General features: G+C 40.6%; 1 protein-coding gene across 1 annotated transcript in view; it reads left to right on the top strand.

The window, feature by feature from the left end:
• The window catches only part of LOC115464460 (adipocyte plasma membrane-associated protein-like), a 71,499-nt gene extending 54,558 nt beyond the window's left edge, over window positions 1-16,941 (top strand). The window contains 6 exon segments of the mRNA XM_030194839.1: window positions 2,308-2,442; window positions 13,631-13,823; window positions 16,735-16,774; window positions 16,777-16,830; window positions 16,833-16,904; window positions 16,907-16,941. Coding sequence (XP_030050699.1) covers window positions 2,308-2,442; window positions 13,631-13,823; window positions 16,735-16,774; window positions 16,777-16,830; window positions 16,833-16,904; window positions 16,907-16,941 — 529 coding nt within the window.
• The last annotated feature ends 1,252 nt before the right edge of the window (window positions 16,942-18,193 follow it).

The raw sequence follows: 18,193 nt of genomic DNA, 5'->3' as shown, positions 1-18,193 counted from the left end.
GTCTTCAATGCATTCCATACCAAATTTAAGCCCACCACGCAGTCTTTTTGAAAGCTGCCTCCTCTGGAATCCTTTTTATCCTGAGGTTACATCTCCTGGATCTGTGTTTGAGGTCCTCGTATTTTCCAGCAGCTCCTCTAGACATTACTCATTTGCTCCACGCGTGCTACGAAATCGCACCATGTCCTCTTGCTGTTCCTCTCTGGATTCGAGCTCCTCTACTCGTCTCCCCAAATCTGCCGGCTCTCGTTGGAGCTCTGCCACAGCAGTTTTATCTTCTTTGTTTATAGCAATATCTACCGAATCTCCTCCTTCCATGGAATGTGTCCCTTTTGGTTAGCGCTTCTTCTGTCACACTCACTTGCACCTTTCTTTCCTTTGGATTGGGTTGACTGGTGCGCCAGGCCGCCATCTTTCCCTAAGGGCATTTGCAGTCACTGCTGTCTCAGGGATCGCCTCTGTGTGGAAGTAAATGGTCCAGATAAATTCCTTCCTGACAATGCTGACTGAAGGGTATTACTGTCAGCTCTGTTACGAGCGGCTATTTCTCTCGGCTGACGTCGCTTCCTCCATTTTAGATTTAATTTGGTTTATAATCTAGTCCTATGTGTTTGTATCTCCAAAATGCTTTCTCCATCATTTGATTTGCTATTATAACCTAGGCCTTCTTGCCTCCCCCTTCCTTCCTTATTTCTTACTTAATTAAACTTTCTTGTAAAACAGCTAGCTGTTTTTATTTGCTGTATGTTAATGTAAATGTGGGATACACACAGGCACGAATCGTTACACTTGCACGCACTGTCAGGAAAGAGTGCACTGTTTCTTTGCAAAGAATTGTCGCTGTTATCGGCGAATGACACTTTGTGGCAAATGAAGCCCATCCTCGTGCGAGCACGCACTGATTCATGTGCTAACTGTATATGGGCAGGGATTGGATATGGACCTTACTGCTGCTGCTACTACTAATCATTTCTAAAGCGCTACTAGACGTACTCAGTGCTGTACACATTATATGCAGGTACTTCTGTCCCTAGCGGGCTAGTTTTTTGTAGCTGGGCCAACAGAGGATTAAGTGACTTGTCCAAGGTCACAATTGAACCCAGGTTGCCAGGATCAAAGCCTGCTGCACTAACCATTAGGCTACTCCTCCACTCTTAATTAACATGCTGGTAAGGTACCAAGCGCTGTCACCACTGCAAGTGACTGCTGCCATGGTTACTGCGCGGTAACATTCTTTTCTGTGTGGTAACTGAATGGGAAGATCCGGGCACAGCCACAACAGTTAATGCAGAGGTATTTCAGTTTCCACCCATAATTTTTTTTCGATTACTGCTAAATTTTTGCACTTCAGTGCAATTTCACTGCAGTTCTGGTTGCCATACCTCCAAAAAAGATTGTGAATTAGACAAGGTTTAAAGAAGGGTGACCAAAATAATTAAAGAGATGGAACTCTTCTCATATGAGGAAAGACTTGAGGTTAGGGCTTTTCAGCTTGGAGACAGACAGCTGAGGGGAGGTATGATAGAGGTCTGTAAAATAGTGAGTACGTGAAACGAGTAAAATAAAGACAAGGGGACACTCCATGAAGTTATATGGAAATACTTTTAAAACAAATAGAAGAAAATATTTTTTCACAAATAAATATTAAGCCTGGAGCTCATTGTCGAAGGATGATAGCAGCATAGCATATCTGGGTTTAAAAAAAGGTATGGTCAACTTCCTGGAGGAAAAGACCATAATCTACTACTAAGATAGACATGGGGAAGCTACTACTCAATTCTGGGATTGGTATTATGGAATGTTGCTACTATTTGGGATCTTGTCAGCACTTTGTGACCTGGATTGGCCCCGTTGGAAGCAGGATATTGGGCTAGATATGGCTGCTGTTACGTTCAAAGTGCAGCAATTTGGGGTGGAAATAGGGTCTTCAGTATGTATGAGTTCATACAACTAACGTGAGTCTTAGGCACTCAGCTCTGCTGTGATCACGCCTAGGTGTGCGTATGCTGGTTATGCTAGTATTCTATAAAAGAAAGTTGGTCCCTGCTCCTTTTACAGAAATGGGTTTTTACTGTTCACCCTCTGGCACCTAAATGGAGTGCCCAGTTAAAGAATTGCCGTCTGTGTTGCAGCACGATGACAAACTTTTCCCCCAGAGTCTCAGAGTACGTCTCCAAAAGTGATTACAACAGGCATGTCTGATTGCAGACAGCAGCATCCTCTAATGTTGATTGTGGTAGTAAAACCTGAATGTATTGGTTGCCATTTCTGAAATTGCACTTGGTTTTTTTTTTTCCCCCCCTAAAGCTTATTGGAGTATGACACGGTGACCAAAGAAGTGAAAGTTTTGTTGGATGGCCTCAGGTTCCCAAACGGAGTTCAACTTTCTCCTGCTGAGGACTTTGTTCTTGTGGCAGAAACAACTATGGCTAGGATAAGAAGGTACAGTATGCGCAAAAGTGTTGGCTAATAAGAGTGAACGCACATTGCTGCCGCACGGATATATTATTAATATGGTATCAGTGGGGTGGTTTGTAGTAGCTCAAACTGACATGTCTTTTTACCAGGAGGCTTGAAAATCCTTTTGAAGATGTTAGCATGCGGTTGAAAATGCATTCTTTAAAAGGCCATGTTTGTTTTGTTCTTGATAAACATTAACCAAAAATGGGTTGGGGAGGCTTTTGGAGTGAATGGGTGCTGATGCATGATGACCAAGTCTGGCTAGTTCCACAGAGCTTGTCTGCTTGCACACCAGTGTTTAAAAAGAAATCCAATTTTCAGTGGATTTTTAGTTATTAGACCATATAGCTACACAGTAGTACCATATGAACCAACTGCTGAATTTATTAAAAAGGGCAGTTAACATGAAGTGTTTTTTAAAAGTTCCTTAGCGTTTTGTGTGTGTATTATTGTCCATCTTAACAACAAAAAGGCACACAACTGCTTACAAAACAGTAGAAAAAACAACAAAGCAGTGGAATCAAATGCATTTGATTCCACTGCTTTGTTGTTTTCTATATTTATTGTCCATCTTGACACTTTTCTTTTCACGTCAAGCTTACCCAAGTATTCTTCCTCTTTCATTTTAGCTATCCTGTGTTGTCCCCAATCTCACCATTCCTCTCTTTAGCCAGTAACTTTACTCCTTGCCACCTCTCTAGGTCACCAGTCATTCCCTCCAACTAACTAGCTAGCTAGCCACTAGTAGACCACTAGCTTACCCACCTCCCGAGCTACCAGCCACTTAATAATGCATCTCTCACATGCTCTGTCTAGAGTCACCCTTTACCTCCTCACCTTGTGGCCTGCTAAAGTCTACTGTCACTGAAATAGGAGCTTTCTTCTTGTTGATGTTGCATGGTTCGCAGTGGTTTGGAGCAATGTGGTGCAGGAACTCCTAATCTGGTCTTGTGAGACTTGAGACCTAAGTCCAGGATGAAAGTTCCTGTGCCACACAGAGCGACATAGAAAAATGTGTTTTTGCAGAAGGCCAAAAACATCAGGGACATGAAAGTTTTGGGTGTCATAAGGAGAGTTCTAGTTGTCAGAGCAGCTTAATTCCTGGGATTTGTCAAGCCCAGATTAGTGGGCACTTCATGAAACTAACAGGTATCGGATTTAAAAGAAATTGCTGGGTAAGGGTGGTAAAGCACCACCTTCGGACCTCCTTGAATCATAGTATTAGGAGCTCCAGGACATCAGTATTGCTGGTAACCAAGAAGCGTCCATGCTGAGAGGACTGCTTCTCCTCCATGGAGTCTGCGCTGCTGCAACAGCCTTCTCAGAGCTGGGACTAGACCTCCTATTAAGCTCCATCTTCCCAGGCTGTCACTGCACCAGCACTGGCCCAGCCCTTACTGATGCCTGTCTCTGAGGAGCAGTTCTGGGCCATGCTGCAGGAGGAACTGCGCATCTTGGTGTGGTGCCAAGGCATCAAGGGTGTTGATACTGTTCATGGTGCCGATCCTGGAGGCCTATGCCCTGCCCATCAACTGCTCATTGACGGTGCTGTGTCACGCGTTGGACCACTGCTCCTCTCCAGCCTACCAGGAGAAGGAGAGGACCCACCTCTGTGCTCCCTCGCCCAGTGTGACCATGAGTCTACTAGTCTGAGGCAGGCACAGGTTAGACATCTCAGGAAGAATATTTTGCTGAGTCGATATGGACTGCTCTTGGATGTCTGAGGTGGAACCAGACGACTTCTTAGAGGAAGCATCCATTGGTCTGCCATTAGACCCTCCCCACCTCAGGAGAAAAAAGTGTCCCCCAGAGGAATTTTCTCTCCTTTTTTTTTTTTGAAATGGGAGATGGCAAGGCCTGTCCGATTTAAGTTGGGTGGTTGAGTTCTAGTCCAGGGCTGAGATATTGGATGTTATCAACTATGATCCTCTCCCAAGGAGGCTGTGCCAGTGCACAGCATTCTTAAGGCACGCAGATGAAGAATTGGGAGACCTTTCTCTGTGCAGCCTGAACCTAAGAAGGTCGACTTGGTCTAAAAGGCTCCTGGATTTGAGAAGAAGCAGCAGCTTCATCAGCATTCTGTGGTGGTTGAGTCGCCCTCAAAAGAGCCAGAAGTTCCAGAACCCAAGCCTCGGTGCACCCATGGATGGATGCTCAAATTCTGGAATCTTGTGGGAGGAAGGGTTTTCAGGGCTCTCTATGTTTATCTCCTGCATACATGAGCCTCCTTGTGAAGAACTTGGTGTGCGCAGTGTGATGGAGTTTGGAGATCTCTTTCCCCCAGAGTCACAGTCATCCTAAGTTCCTTACTTCAGGTAGTGTTGGAATTCCATCTTAACCAGTTAACTATTCTGCCAACATTTTTCTCAAAACCTCATGCCCATCCTGGTGAAAGCAAACTGCACACTTGGACGGCAAGTGAGCTTTAGCTGCTATCTGGAGCAGTCTAAAACTCATAGACATTCTACCCAGCTTTTTGTTGTTTGCGTGTAACAGGATGAGGACAACCATCAATAAATGCACTTTATCCAGTTGGCTAGCAGACTGCATCTCCTTTACTTATGCCCAGGCTGGGCTGACCCTAGAGGGTCATGACACATATCACAGTGTCAGAGCTGTGGCAGTGTTGGTAGCCTACTTGAGGTCAGTCTCCACTGAGGAGGTTTGCAAAGCTGCAGTGTGATCTTCTGTCAACCCATTCATGTCACAGCCAGTTTAGCCAAATAGTTTTTCAGAATTTGAGGTCTAGAATCCAACGCCACCCTCTAGGCCTGTTTTCTTCTGTTCCAGGCTGTACTTTCCCTTGTATGTGTAAGTTTGGTTAATTGGTTTCTAATTGGTCTTGCCTCTTGCAAGTCCCTGTTGACTGGTGGTGTTTTGGTGAACCTGGTAGCTATGGATTCCCACATGTGGTAATATCGATGTCCTGCTTGTCCTCGGAGAAAGCAAAGTTACTCCTCCTTAGCAAGTGTTCTCTGAGGACAGCAGGATTTATATTACCACATTCCTTCACTCCTCCTTTAGGAGTTAGGTTTTTTAAGCATTTCACATCAAGTACATGTACAATTAAAAAAAAAAAAAATCATATACAATATACACATCAAACAAAAGCAATAGTGTACTCGGCCATTTTTCCTCCAACATCTACAGTGCTAGTAATACATTATCCTGTCCCAGTATCGTATTCTATATGCTTTTTGAGGTCAACTGCTTGGCACATGTGAATGAGGCAGGTGGGAAGGCATGCATGGACGCACGGTCAGATCCATCGGATGATGTCACTCACGTGTGGTATTGTATACTGTTGTCCTTGGAGAACTGCTACAGGTGAGTAACTTCGCTTAATTTTTATTTATTTATGCTTTCTTATATCCCACCATTATCCAAAACAAGTTTCGGTTCAAAGTGGCTTACAAATTACAGTGAAGTTACAGTAATGCTTTACAATTTATGACTTAAAAGAGGCCATTTGTGGCTTGCGTGGTTAACTATAGAATTTTTTTTAAAGAGGTGTGTTCAACCTTCTGCTCCTCTGTGCTGTAAACCATTTCTCACTTATAACTTAGTTATGTGGTCTGCTCAGTGTAACTTGCATCAGGCAACCAGCTTATCGCTCCAGGCTTTCTCTTTGCTGGTGCAGCCTTCTAGTGACTATCAATCTTTGACTTGGCTGAAAGTCTTCGCATTATAACAGATCTTATCTTGGGGGACTTATTACCTGCCTAATCCCTTAATAAGTTTCAAAGCAGGGAAACAAAAATTTACTGGTACAGTAGCCAGGAATTACAATCTAATATAAACCATCTCTAAAATGAAGAGAAAAAACCTATTACAGAAATTTAGGAAATATTTCACCAATTTTCGAAAAAAAAAATAACACAGAATGGATCTCATTAGGCAAGTCGTTCCAAAGTTTTGCCAATAAATCATAAATGAATTTTACTGACTATTTATATTTAACATTTTTAACAGAGGGGAATCCCAAAAGCAGATAACTACACTTACAACTTTCTATAAATTGAAACCCAACAAATTAATCAAAGACCAATCCATTGGGACAATGGCCTTCTAAGGTTTTGAAAATCAGATGCACCACCTTTAAAATGTATTCAAGCCTGCACTGGGAGGCAGTGCAGCTCTTTAAACAGTGGAGAGGCATGGTCAAACTTAAAGTAAATCAACCTTGCAACTGTATTCTGAATAAACTGAATTCTGTGTACTAATTTAGCAGAAATACCTAAATAAAGAAAATTGCAATAGTCAGTGACAAAATTGACAGCTGGACAATGATTTTATTTTATTTTTGCAATTTCAACACTAGTATCACAGTTACATCATTATGACAATCAGAAATTCCATATAAACAATATCCTATTACAATCTGGAAATAAATGTACTTGATTTTCGACCACAATAGAAATGTTCAAGATTACACACTATAAACGTAAGGAAATTTCAGTCCTATTGCTTGTATTCTTGGCATTGTTTCTGAGAGTTTCTTGACAAATCTGGAAATATTCTTAATTTTGGATCCAAAAAACTTCTCATCAGTTACTGGGAAATAAGTTTTCAAAACTAATGCCAGGTCCACTTCCAAAGTTACTAAGGGGTCCTTTTACTAAGGCGCGCTGAAAAATGGCTTGCGGTAGTGTAGGCGCAGGTTTTGGGCACGCGCCAATCCATTTTTTAGCGCGCCTGTAAACAAAAAGTTTTTTTTTTTTTTTTTTTTGCCGAAAATGACTTTGCGGCAAAATGAAAATGACTGCGCATCCATTTTGGGTCTGAGACCTTACCGCCAGCCATTGACATAGCAGTAAAGACTCACATGGTAACCGGGCGGTAATGACCTACGCGCGCCAAATACCACTTGGTGGGTGTCCATTACGCGCGCCCGAAAAAAATATCTTTCATACAAGCGTATCTTGCGCGCGCCAAAAATGAAATTACTGCAAGAGCCATGTTGTAGTTGGGCGGTAACTCCATTTTGGTGTGCATTGGGCGCGCGTAGACACTTACGTGACTTAGTAAAATGGCCCCTAAAAGAGTTATTCTCTGAGTTACTATCTCCATTGATGACCCCAAGAAGTCTGTAAGATTTACCACACTGTTCCTTTTTTCTTAACAAGTCCGAATCGGATGCCAAATTCAAATACTGAACTTTCACCACTGGAGACAAAGATTCCGCTGGTATTGTCAAAACCTCACGCATATTTCCATAAAATATCCACAGGTTTTATCAAAAGAGATGTGGAAAAAAAAAGCAAAGAATTCTTACAGTTTTGATTTAATACTCCAACTTTCTATGCATAAATACATTATCCTTCATCAGTACATTAACATCATTCAATTCACCCACTTTTTCTCTAAGGGGCTAATTTTTGAAGATTGAGGCCTATTCCTGTGAACAGTCAGCAATCTTATCTTTAGAGCTTATCAGCTCATCAACAACTTTGACCATTAAGGGTAGCATTAAGAGTCTGCAAGACGTCCCACAGAGTCCATAGTGACTTACAGGCTTTTGCAACCGTGGTGCAGACATTTCAGAGAGCTTCCCAAGTTCTCTAGACCTGGTTAAGGTACTTACTATTGGCTGCAAAGATTGTAGACCTTCCAGACACTGCTGGTATCCAAAAAGGAGGAGGAAGCAGGGGGTTGAGCCTCCATTTTGGAGAGTGAAGGATTCACCTCTCCTCCAACTCTGGTCCACAGCATCTCTAGTTCCCCCTCTGGGCTGCACCAAAGAGAGCCCCTTGTGGGGACTTGGCAAAATTCTGCTCACACTGCCGCAGGAAGTTGACTCCAGTACTGGCGTGTTGGAAAGGGAAGCAACAGCACTGACACCAACAGGAACGTGGAACTGCTCCGAAGTAGTTTCCAGGGGAGCAGCTCCGGTAGCTGGAGGAACTTGCTGAACTATTCCTTTCCTCTTTTTCCCCATATCGGGTCAGAGAAGAGAAACCCGAAAACAGCAACTCCAGAGAGGTAAGGAGCTCTTGTGGGTGGGTCCGTTCATGTGGCCATCTTCAACAATGATTTTATAATGATTAGGGGGAAAAAAAAAAACATGAATGCGCTAAGCATAATTTGTTTAAGTAAAAAAAAAAAAAAAAGCTTTCTGGACCAAACTATTAACCTGAGGCTCTATCATCAATAAAGAGTCCAAAATCATTCCCAGGACCCTTGATGTATTTCTACACTAAATTGGGTTCCGTCAGGATTTGAAATAAACCTTGGCATATTATTCAAATTCAGACCAAACCAAAGAATTTTGATTTTGTTTGTAATTCAAATAGATGAAGATCATTTGCCAGGTTTGTCAATAATGCTAATAACACTACTATAGGTAACCTTCAAATCCTGATGCACTGGAATAAATAAATCAGCGTAAGATGATTGTTCACACACATTCAATGCAATTTGACCAGGTGAGCTCATATATAGATTATACAAAAACAGAGAGATGGGGGATCCTTGTGGAACACTGCAAGGAGATGCCTAAGGAGGTGAAAAAAAACTTTTATCCTTAAGCAGTAAATATTGTCTCTTTTCAGAAAATAGGTGAACCAGTTTAACACAGAACCAGAAAAACCTACTTCAGACAGTTTACCAAGCAAGTTGTCATGACTGTGTTAAAAGTTGCAGAGATGTCTGAACTGTAAAAGAACCATCTCACCGTCTCTAGACAATACTTTCTTTACTTCATATGTCTAAACCAATAACAAAGTTTTGGTGCCTGGGAAGTGTATAATTATGGTACAGCCAGAGACCCCCCCACTGGAATGGTGGAGGGCCCAGTCATAGAGCTCAGGCCATTACAGACCTTGGCTGAGTCAGAAATCTGATGGACATAACTGGGAGCTTACTGGAAAAGTATGGCCTAGTTTGTAGCCCGGATTGAGGCCTAAAAGTTAGGTCAATAGATATGGAAACAAAATGGAGGATTTCAGCACAAAATGGAAGCCCGTATCTGTTACAAAGTGGAATTTTCTCTAATGTAAGTTAGAAAAACAAGTTGAGAAATGAGTGAGTCATAGCAGGTGCAAAGAAAATAGGGAACTAGCTGTCCAAGAGAGGAGGGAGACTTTCCTGTGAGCAGGATAGGCGTAGCTAGATGCAGGGTCTTGCTTAAGATTTGTGGTTAAGCGAGCTAAAGAAAACCATGTTAGCAAGATAGAAGCTACTCATTAGCATGAGCCAATCAGTGACAACCATGACATTAGCATAGATCCAATCAGGTATATCTACTGTCATATTATCCATATCCTGAGGGCACCTATAAAAATCAGGGTATTTCCTGGTTTAAGTTAGAGAGAAAAGGGTTGCCACTCTCTCTCCAAGGGAAACCAATGTGTCCAGCAGAATTAACAAATTACCTAATTGCTTTCCCTTGTAAAACCTCTAATTGGTAAAAGAAATTATAAAAGATTAGCAAATAATTAACACCTGTTTGCAGCTTATATTCCTATAATTAATTGATTGTACGTGCCTGTTGTCAATCACTGATTTGACTTGTACCTTGGCAAATAAACTCCTCATTCCAAATGATGATTTGTGGGCTTCACTTAATGATCAAAGGCTGTAAGTATAAATGCATTGTATAACTTGTAATCTAAATCCAGTTTGTCATAAGGCTGGTATCTTTTCCTTAGACCTAACGTCTCCCTTAGAGGCAAACTCCTTGATTACCCCAGTACTAGTGTTATTTAGAGATGGAGTCAGATTAAGGTCACTCCAGACTTCTTGGGGGGGGCTCGGGACCCCCCCCCCCCCCCCAATTCTCAACAGAAGCTGCGAAAACATGCTGAGTTTTGTGTAACAAATACCAGCAGTTTAATCCTGATAACTGGAATGCTACCAGAAGTTCAACAGTTTTGCAAGAAATGGGTATGTTTGCGATAGGCCTAAAATTTAAAACCTGCGATCAATCTTCATTAGCCTTCTTGGGAATGGGAGTAAGAACAATTTTACCCATGGATTGGGAGAATCATCCTATTTTTGGCTAGTGTTTTAGAAAAAGGAGGGCATATTATCTAAAGGGCAGCCAGTATTCAAACCTATTAGAGCTCTCAAAGTCTTGGGGAAATAGGTGTAAGTAAAAACGTTTGGACATGTTACTACGGCCTCGCTTGCTGTATGCATTTCTGCCACTACTCTGAAAGAGAAGGAACTGCATGTTCTTCAAAATTGTTTTTCTTGGAGTATCAAACATCAAGTACTTGATATACTGTTGGAAGACTCCTGAAGAAGGTGCTGCGTCGCCGAAACACGGCTGTGTTGTCGACCTGTTATAATAAATATTATACCTTTTTCAAATATACGTTCCCTTATTGATTGGAAAGAGCCTATCTTCCCCCACTTCTCTTTTTCTTCCGAATATGTGTAAGGGTAGACCATTTCCTATCTACTGGAATATCTGACACTTCAAATCGACAAGCATAGAAGAACAAAAAACCTCTCACGGGTCAATGCAAGCTGGCAAACGCAGTGAAGGTGATACAAAGATGCTGTAGAAAATAACGTCCAATGGACTCGGAGTTCACATCAGAAGTTTTATTTAAAAATATGCAATGGAGTCGACACGAATCATGTTTTGGCCACGAAGACCTGCCTTAGGAGTCCCTAAACTATGCAGAAAAAAATATATACATAAGTATTAGAAGAGCAAATGAAAAGAAGAAACTGATAAAAAAATATAAATGCAAAGGAAATTTGACACAGTACAAAAAGCTTGCATAATTAATACCACCAAAACCATGAGTAAAATATGAAAAGACTCAAGCAATATAGAGTAAGAGGTAAAAACCGCCCATTACATAACCAATTTTACATCTGACAATTCATCAGAGACACAGATTGTAATCTCCAGGTTTAGCTGTAAAAAGACTCATGAATAGTGGCAACTTTTAGAAGCAAAACATTTAGGTAGAATCTCAGCAGAAGGCTGAGGTTCAGCACTTAAGATGAAGGAGGCTTCAGTAATCTAAAAAGCTTATCAATGCCCACTAAAATTAAGTTTTTTTTTTTTTTTTTTTTTTAGAAATATTCACGTGTTTATAGGATATTAAACATTTCCATTTTTCAGTTCTGTATATTTTGACTTGCCCAAGCACATTCTATTCTACAACATTCCCTCTTCAAATGTATTCTTCTGAAAACCAGGGAGAGTTTATTCTTGAGCATTCTCTTTATTTCTCTCTTCCTATGTTGATTCCCTTATGGTCATTGTGAAACTTGTTCTATTTTTCAGTTTTGGTTTCGTGACATGGTTTTCTAGAAAACTTTAATCCCCCTGTGTTGTATAATGCAAAGTAGCAGACTGACCTGCTGCAAAATCATAATTTCCCGTTCAAATGGGAGAACAGGGCTGTGAGTCCCAAAATGCAGTAGAATGTAAGTTCAGAAACCAGTAATGGCTGAAAGTTCCAGAAACCAGGCTGTTGGCGGTTCTATGTCTTGTCCATACTACCCCAACTTGTCATTTCGTCCTTTAGATTGTAAGCTCTTTGAGCAGGGACTGCCTCTTTTTTGTTAAATTGTACAGCGCTGCGTAACCCTAGTAGCGCTATAGAAATGTCAGTAGTAGTACTTGAAGTGTACTAGAATGCTTTTTTTGTGTGTGTGTGTGTGTGTTTAAATTCCTGCTTTCTCTTTGTTTTTTCTTCTCAATTTTTGTACCTTCTGTGTTGTGGAAATGAACACATGTGCATATTGGATTCCACTGGAAAAGACTCCTAGCAATAGTATGTGTAAGCAAAAAAAAAAAAAAGTTTTCATGCCACATTTATAACTTTATAAATACCTGAGAATAGAAAGCCCTAAGTATAACTTATATACTGGTAAGTTCTGGTTGGGGTCAGAAATAAAGAAGGGCAGGTACATGGCAAGACAGTTGGGTAGATGGACCCTGCCTTTTCTTTCTTGGAAGAACATAAGAATAGCCGTATTGAGTCAGACCAATGGTCCATCCAGCCTAGTATCCTGCTTCCAGCATTGACCAATTCAGGTCACAAGTACCCAACATCCCAAATAGTAGTAAGATTTCATGCTATTGATCCCAGGGACAAGCAGTGGCTTCCCCAGGTCTATGTCAATAGCAGACTATGGACTTTTCCGTCAGGAATTTGTCCAAACTTTTTTTTTTAAACCCAGATAACACTAACCACTGTTAACCACATCCGCTGGTAACTAGTTCCAGAGCTTAACCATTTGTTGAGTGAAAAAAAATATTTCCTCCTGTTTGATTTAAAAGTAGTACCATGTAAATTCCTTGACTGTCCCCTAGTCTTTGAAAGAGTAAAAAATTGATTTACGTTTACCTGTTCCACACAACTAAGTATTTTGTAGACTTCTATCATAACCCTTTCAGCCATCTCTTTTCCAAGCTGTCTCATTCTTTGTCCCCTTAACTAGTACCCTGCAACTTTCTCCTTCAGATAGCACTCACACATTGACCTCCATCAGACAGCAGGATGTAGCTACATGCACCCTCATCCTCACAGTTCAAAGACATAATTCAGTTTTCTTCCCCCCAATCCCTCTTGACCACATAGTCTCATGCTTTCTCCCACTCTGGTAGTCTTTGTAGATTGGCTCATCACAGTCTCACAAATGTCTGTCCTCGGCTTATATTAGTCAACCATTCCTTTTTTTTTATTGGGGTGGGGGAGGTGCTGTGGCTTATATCGAGTATATATGGTACTTAATATCCACATCATTTTGGAATAGTGTTTAACTCCTAACCCTTATTCACTTGTTCAGAACCCTTATTTATCATCCTCACTTTAATATTCCCTTATCTCTTGTTTGTCCTGATTGTCCTAATTAGATTGTAAGCTCTGTCGAGCAGGGACTGTCTCTTTATGTTCAAGTGTACAGGGCTGCGCACGTCTAGTAGCGCTTTAGAAATGATTAGTAGTAGTAGTGTTACTCATATCGTATGGAAGAAAAGTGGACTTGAAACTTGGTTTATTTTATACTGGAGAGTGAAAGAGAAAATAATGAAAATTGGACCGATGAGGAATTGGTGATGGTAAAAGAAAATTTTGTTCCATAATGCCCACTTTCTGAAGGTCCACAATTAGGTTTAGTGAATGAGAACTTTTTTTGTAAAACATTTCATAATTTTTGTAGCTCACTGTATCTTGTGGTGTTCATCTGATTTTCTGGCTAGATATTACGTGTCTGGATTAAGGAAAGGAGGAGCAGATATGTTTTTGGAAAATATGCCCGGCTTTCCAGACAACATCCGACCGAGTAGCTCTGGAGGATATTGGGTAGCGATGTCGGCAGTTCGACAGAATCCTGGATTTTCTATGGTGGATTTCTTATCTCAGAGACTCTGGCTTAGAGAATTAATTTTTAAGGTAATTGTGAAGGTGAACGAAAAACAATTTGTTAAGGCTGCATGTGTATGTAATAATTCATTTAAATCCAAAAATAGTGGTAACCTTATTATAGAGTGTAAACTGGGGTAGTTCAAGTGGTGCCAGCATTTTCTGTCTTTTGTGTCTTCACTGTGCTAGGAGTGTACATTTGGGGGATCTGGTTTCATTTTGGAAAAGTACGTAAGTAATGTGCACCAAATCAAATTTATATGCACTGAATGACCTAAATTCATGCGCATAAAGTTGATTTTACTAAATGAATATTTTTACATGCGTTAATTTTTGAATTGAGCTGAAAAAATATTGAGAATCGGCCCTGTATGTTATAAGCACTACGAGCTTTCAGCCTGCTGTCCAGGGCTGATTACTGTCAATAAGATCGGTTTCCCTGTACAGCAAATCGCATCTGATCGTGCCTATTTTCATCTGGCAGTTTGTAGAAACTCTAGGTCAGAGGATTGTGACCTAGAACAGTTGTGCTCATCCCATTTCTTAGGTGTGCAGTTAGCTTATATTGGGAATAAAGTTGCTTTTTGTGCATAGTCCTCAATTCATACCACTGACTGTGCTGTATTTCATTGTTCCTCAAAGACTTGGCTCTTTGAGTCGGACCTTCCTGGAGTTGTAAGAGTACAAAGGGGGTGCATTCTATTCTCTGTTTTCTTTTCCCTGTTAACTTTTGATCTGTTTTTTATTTTTTTCATTGTTTTATATACTATTACTCTTGTATTTAGTTGTATGTTGGATGTTTTGCTATTGCTTTATGTTATAGGCTGTTCTTATGTTCCTCCCTTCAAAATTTCTTTTGTGAAAGCAAGAAAAATGTTTAAATAAATGTTGGTCTTGCTGCATTTGCTGTGATAGTGGAAGGTTATCCAAAGATTTGTTGGTAAGGAGCTCAGCAGACAATGTACAGAGGAGATAAATGTGAAGGAGAAGAGGCAATCAAAAGGAAATAGTTGGATGTATTCTTATCAGAGATTCATATAGTATCTTTGCAAGATGGCAAAGTAATCCTTTTTCCACACCAGTCTAGTCTTTAATTGCTGAAGAGATGGAATGGTTCATCCATCAGCCGTGCCCAAATTTACTGATTTGATTTAGGTCCTGCTGTTTCCATTTATCAAACGGCGGTTGGATGTCCAGTTTCCTCTCTAATAGCAATAGTAAAGATTAATTAGGTAGTAGACCTAGTGCTTTCCTTGGTGTCTTCTAGGACCATCTTAATGTACTGAATAATAGACCATTTTTGTACTCCCAGGGTGGACACTGACCTGGGTTGTACAGATTTTGGTTCAAATCTTTTTGTTAAGTAATAAACAAATGGGCATAATAGAGATCTAAATAAGAAGACAAAACAAAGATATATTGCTTATAGACAAGACAATAAATCCCCTTTTAACAAATCTACTTTATACCCCCTGCCTCCTATTTCACTATACAATATAATGTATCCATGAAGGGCCTTGACTCTGATGACCCCTCGTAATATTGTAACTGGAGAAGCTCCCAGCAGCATCCCTTTTCCTCCCCATTGCTTCCCCAACCCCAGTCTATTCCAGATGTACCATCTCCAAACTATTCAGTAACAGTCTTTGTGCTCTGTTAGAAAGTGTTTGAATGTAATTGTCTCAAATAGCTAAAAATTGTTACATCCACTTGGGGGTAAATTAGCCCCCCCCCCCCCCAGTTTATCTTAAGTATATGGAATTGATTACACCAGGACAAAAGGAGGGCGAAGTGTCCATTGCCCTTGATTTCAATATACACTTTTTCTCCACTACCCAAGCCTTCTGAATTCATAATCTGCATCCTTCTCCAGTAACCCTAAGTGTAATGCAACAAAACTCTTAGAGGAGTCAGGATTCTAACACCTATCACTCGTTCTGTATAAAGCAGCTTTAGACTGCTGTTGCTCATTATCTTAGGACTTAGGACATCCTCAGGACATGTAGAAAAGTGTTGTCTCCCTGATTACACTTACAATACAGAGGGGTCACCACCTATCTGAATTTATGAGCCTGTATCTGTGTGAAATATACTCGATGGTGAACTCTAAATTGGCCTTCTTTTAAATCTGCACTGACTATGGGTTTTGGTGGTGTACAGATTTTTAAACATAAAGGGGAGACAAGTTGCATATAACAGGTACATTCTAATGAGTGGAGGAGGAAGCAAGATACATTCTTTTTATTAATATCTAGCAGTGCTGGCTCTCCACTTTGCTTTGGAAGCATCAGCGTTTTCATTCCTGGAGATAAAACAGTAATGGAATTCAAAAATGCGTGGGATAAACACACAGGAATCTTGTATAGAAGGCAAGGAATCAACGAAGCTTAGCGGTGATTAGATGGAAACACCAGTAATTGGGAAGCAGTACCAGTGCTGGGCAGACTTCTATGGTCTGTGCCCTGAAAATGGCAAGGACAAATCAAGATCAAGTATACAATGTAGTATCACATCATACCTTATGCTATGAGTTTATCTTTTGGGAGACTGAGTGACTGTACAGGTCTTTATCTGCCGTCATCTACTATGTTATCCAGAGAAAACCTTTGTATTCTAGTAAAATTATACAGTTGAGAAATGCATTATACTTATAGCAGTTGAGTACTTGTGAGATCTGTTGCTCTTTTAAAAATTACGGTTGAAGGAACTGCTTAATTTCCTTTCACTTGTGGCAACACTTCTCCACAGCAAGATGCATCACTGGTAACACATTTTAAATTGTAAGTTGTACCTAGGGCTAGTCACGAAATGACTGGGTAGGGTAAGTTGTAATAATGGCAATGTTCTGTTGAAGCAACATGTAATCAGTCAGATCTGCCAAGGCTGTGAATTATTTGTTAATTAGCAGCACTCTTGAACTTGTTTGTTTGCTCTCCTTTAGTTGCTCAGCCAAGAGACAGTGATGAAACTTGTGCCCAAGTACAGCTGGTTTTGGAACTCAGTGACGATGGAATCTACATGCGAAGCTTCCATGACCCGAAGGAGAAGTGGTGACGTATGTCAGCGAAGCACTTGAGCACGATGGAAATCTGTATCTCGGGTCTTACCGCTCACGTTTATATGTAGACTTAAACTTCAGGATGTGTGATGCTAGTGATGTGCAGAAACAGCTACTGGAGGGGATTGAATTGAGGTGTGGGACTCTAAAGGGCTAAGTGTAGCCTTCTAGGGCTGGTATGTAGCTGACTCACAGAGGGAACAATTTGGCCTTTTCAGCATGTAGGTATTCTGAGAGACATGCATGCTAACTCAAAAAGTATGGATTGATTTGAGAGCGTATGGTGGATAGAAGTCGTCATCTTTCCACCCTACTTTAGGACTTGGTATGTTTTTGTTTTTTTAATGTTTTTAATTTTTACATTTTTGTGATTGTGTATTGAAATATATATATATATATAATATATATATATATATATATATATATCAATGGAACGATCAGAAGAGTGGCCAGTACAAGGAAGATGTGGGTAATTTTAATCTCGATCCACAGTTTAATAGGCCAACACCTCCAATTATTTGAATTACACTTTGTTCTTTTTCTCTTCCATTATATGCCACTACATTAAAAAAAAAAATTGTTCAAAGGGATTGTATGTAGTGATTTAGCTACAAAAGGTTATTGTTATCCAGTTTAAGGATGTCCATACAGCCTCTTTAAAAAAAACAAAAACTTTTAACTTAGGCATGCTGAATACTCCACCCGTATATCTAACCACCTTCACCCTCACTTCACACCTAAATCCAGGAACCATAGGTTTGGTACAGAAATTATGACCTGACCTTTGTACTGGTTCAAAAATGGACAGCTTAGAAGAAACACGCATTGCACAGCAAACACTTCTACAGCTTAAATCTCAGCACAGTGCTTCATCTTTTTGTGACTGCTCCTCAATTCCCCTCCCCCCCCCCCCCCCCCCCCCCCCCAGGTACACGTATAATGATGTATCTATGGAGATCCTGCCTAGATTGTGACCCCAAAGATGAGATTTTGTGATCTGATTTGGGGTCTTAACCCACAGTTTTGGAAGCCCTGCGTCTAACCTCCTTAAGGGGTTAGGTGAAGTGGTTTCCTAAGAGGATACTGCTCTATGGATGGTGTCATTAAAGGCATACAGTACCTGCTCCGTGCTGTATGTATCTGCCTTAACATTTTAACAACATTCTCAAGACTAGCCCTAACATGGGTTAAGCAAACACACAAATAGAGATAAATTAATCTGCCCAGGTGTCTGTCACTATCTGGATCGCTAAGACGTTCCATAAACAGTCTGAACCACAAAAGACTGTCCAATGGCACTTGGGCAAACTTTGTTCAGTTGCATCCCTTGGGCTGATGAGAT

Source organism: Microcaecilia unicolor, chromosome 3, assembly GCF_901765095.1.
Source record: "Microcaecilia unicolor chromosome 3, aMicUni1.1, whole genome shotgun sequence".
NCBI lineage: Eukaryota > Metazoa > Chordata > Amphibia > Gymnophiona > Siphonopidae > Microcaecilia > Microcaecilia unicolor.
This window is presented reverse-complemented; position numbering and strand designations above follow the sequence as displayed.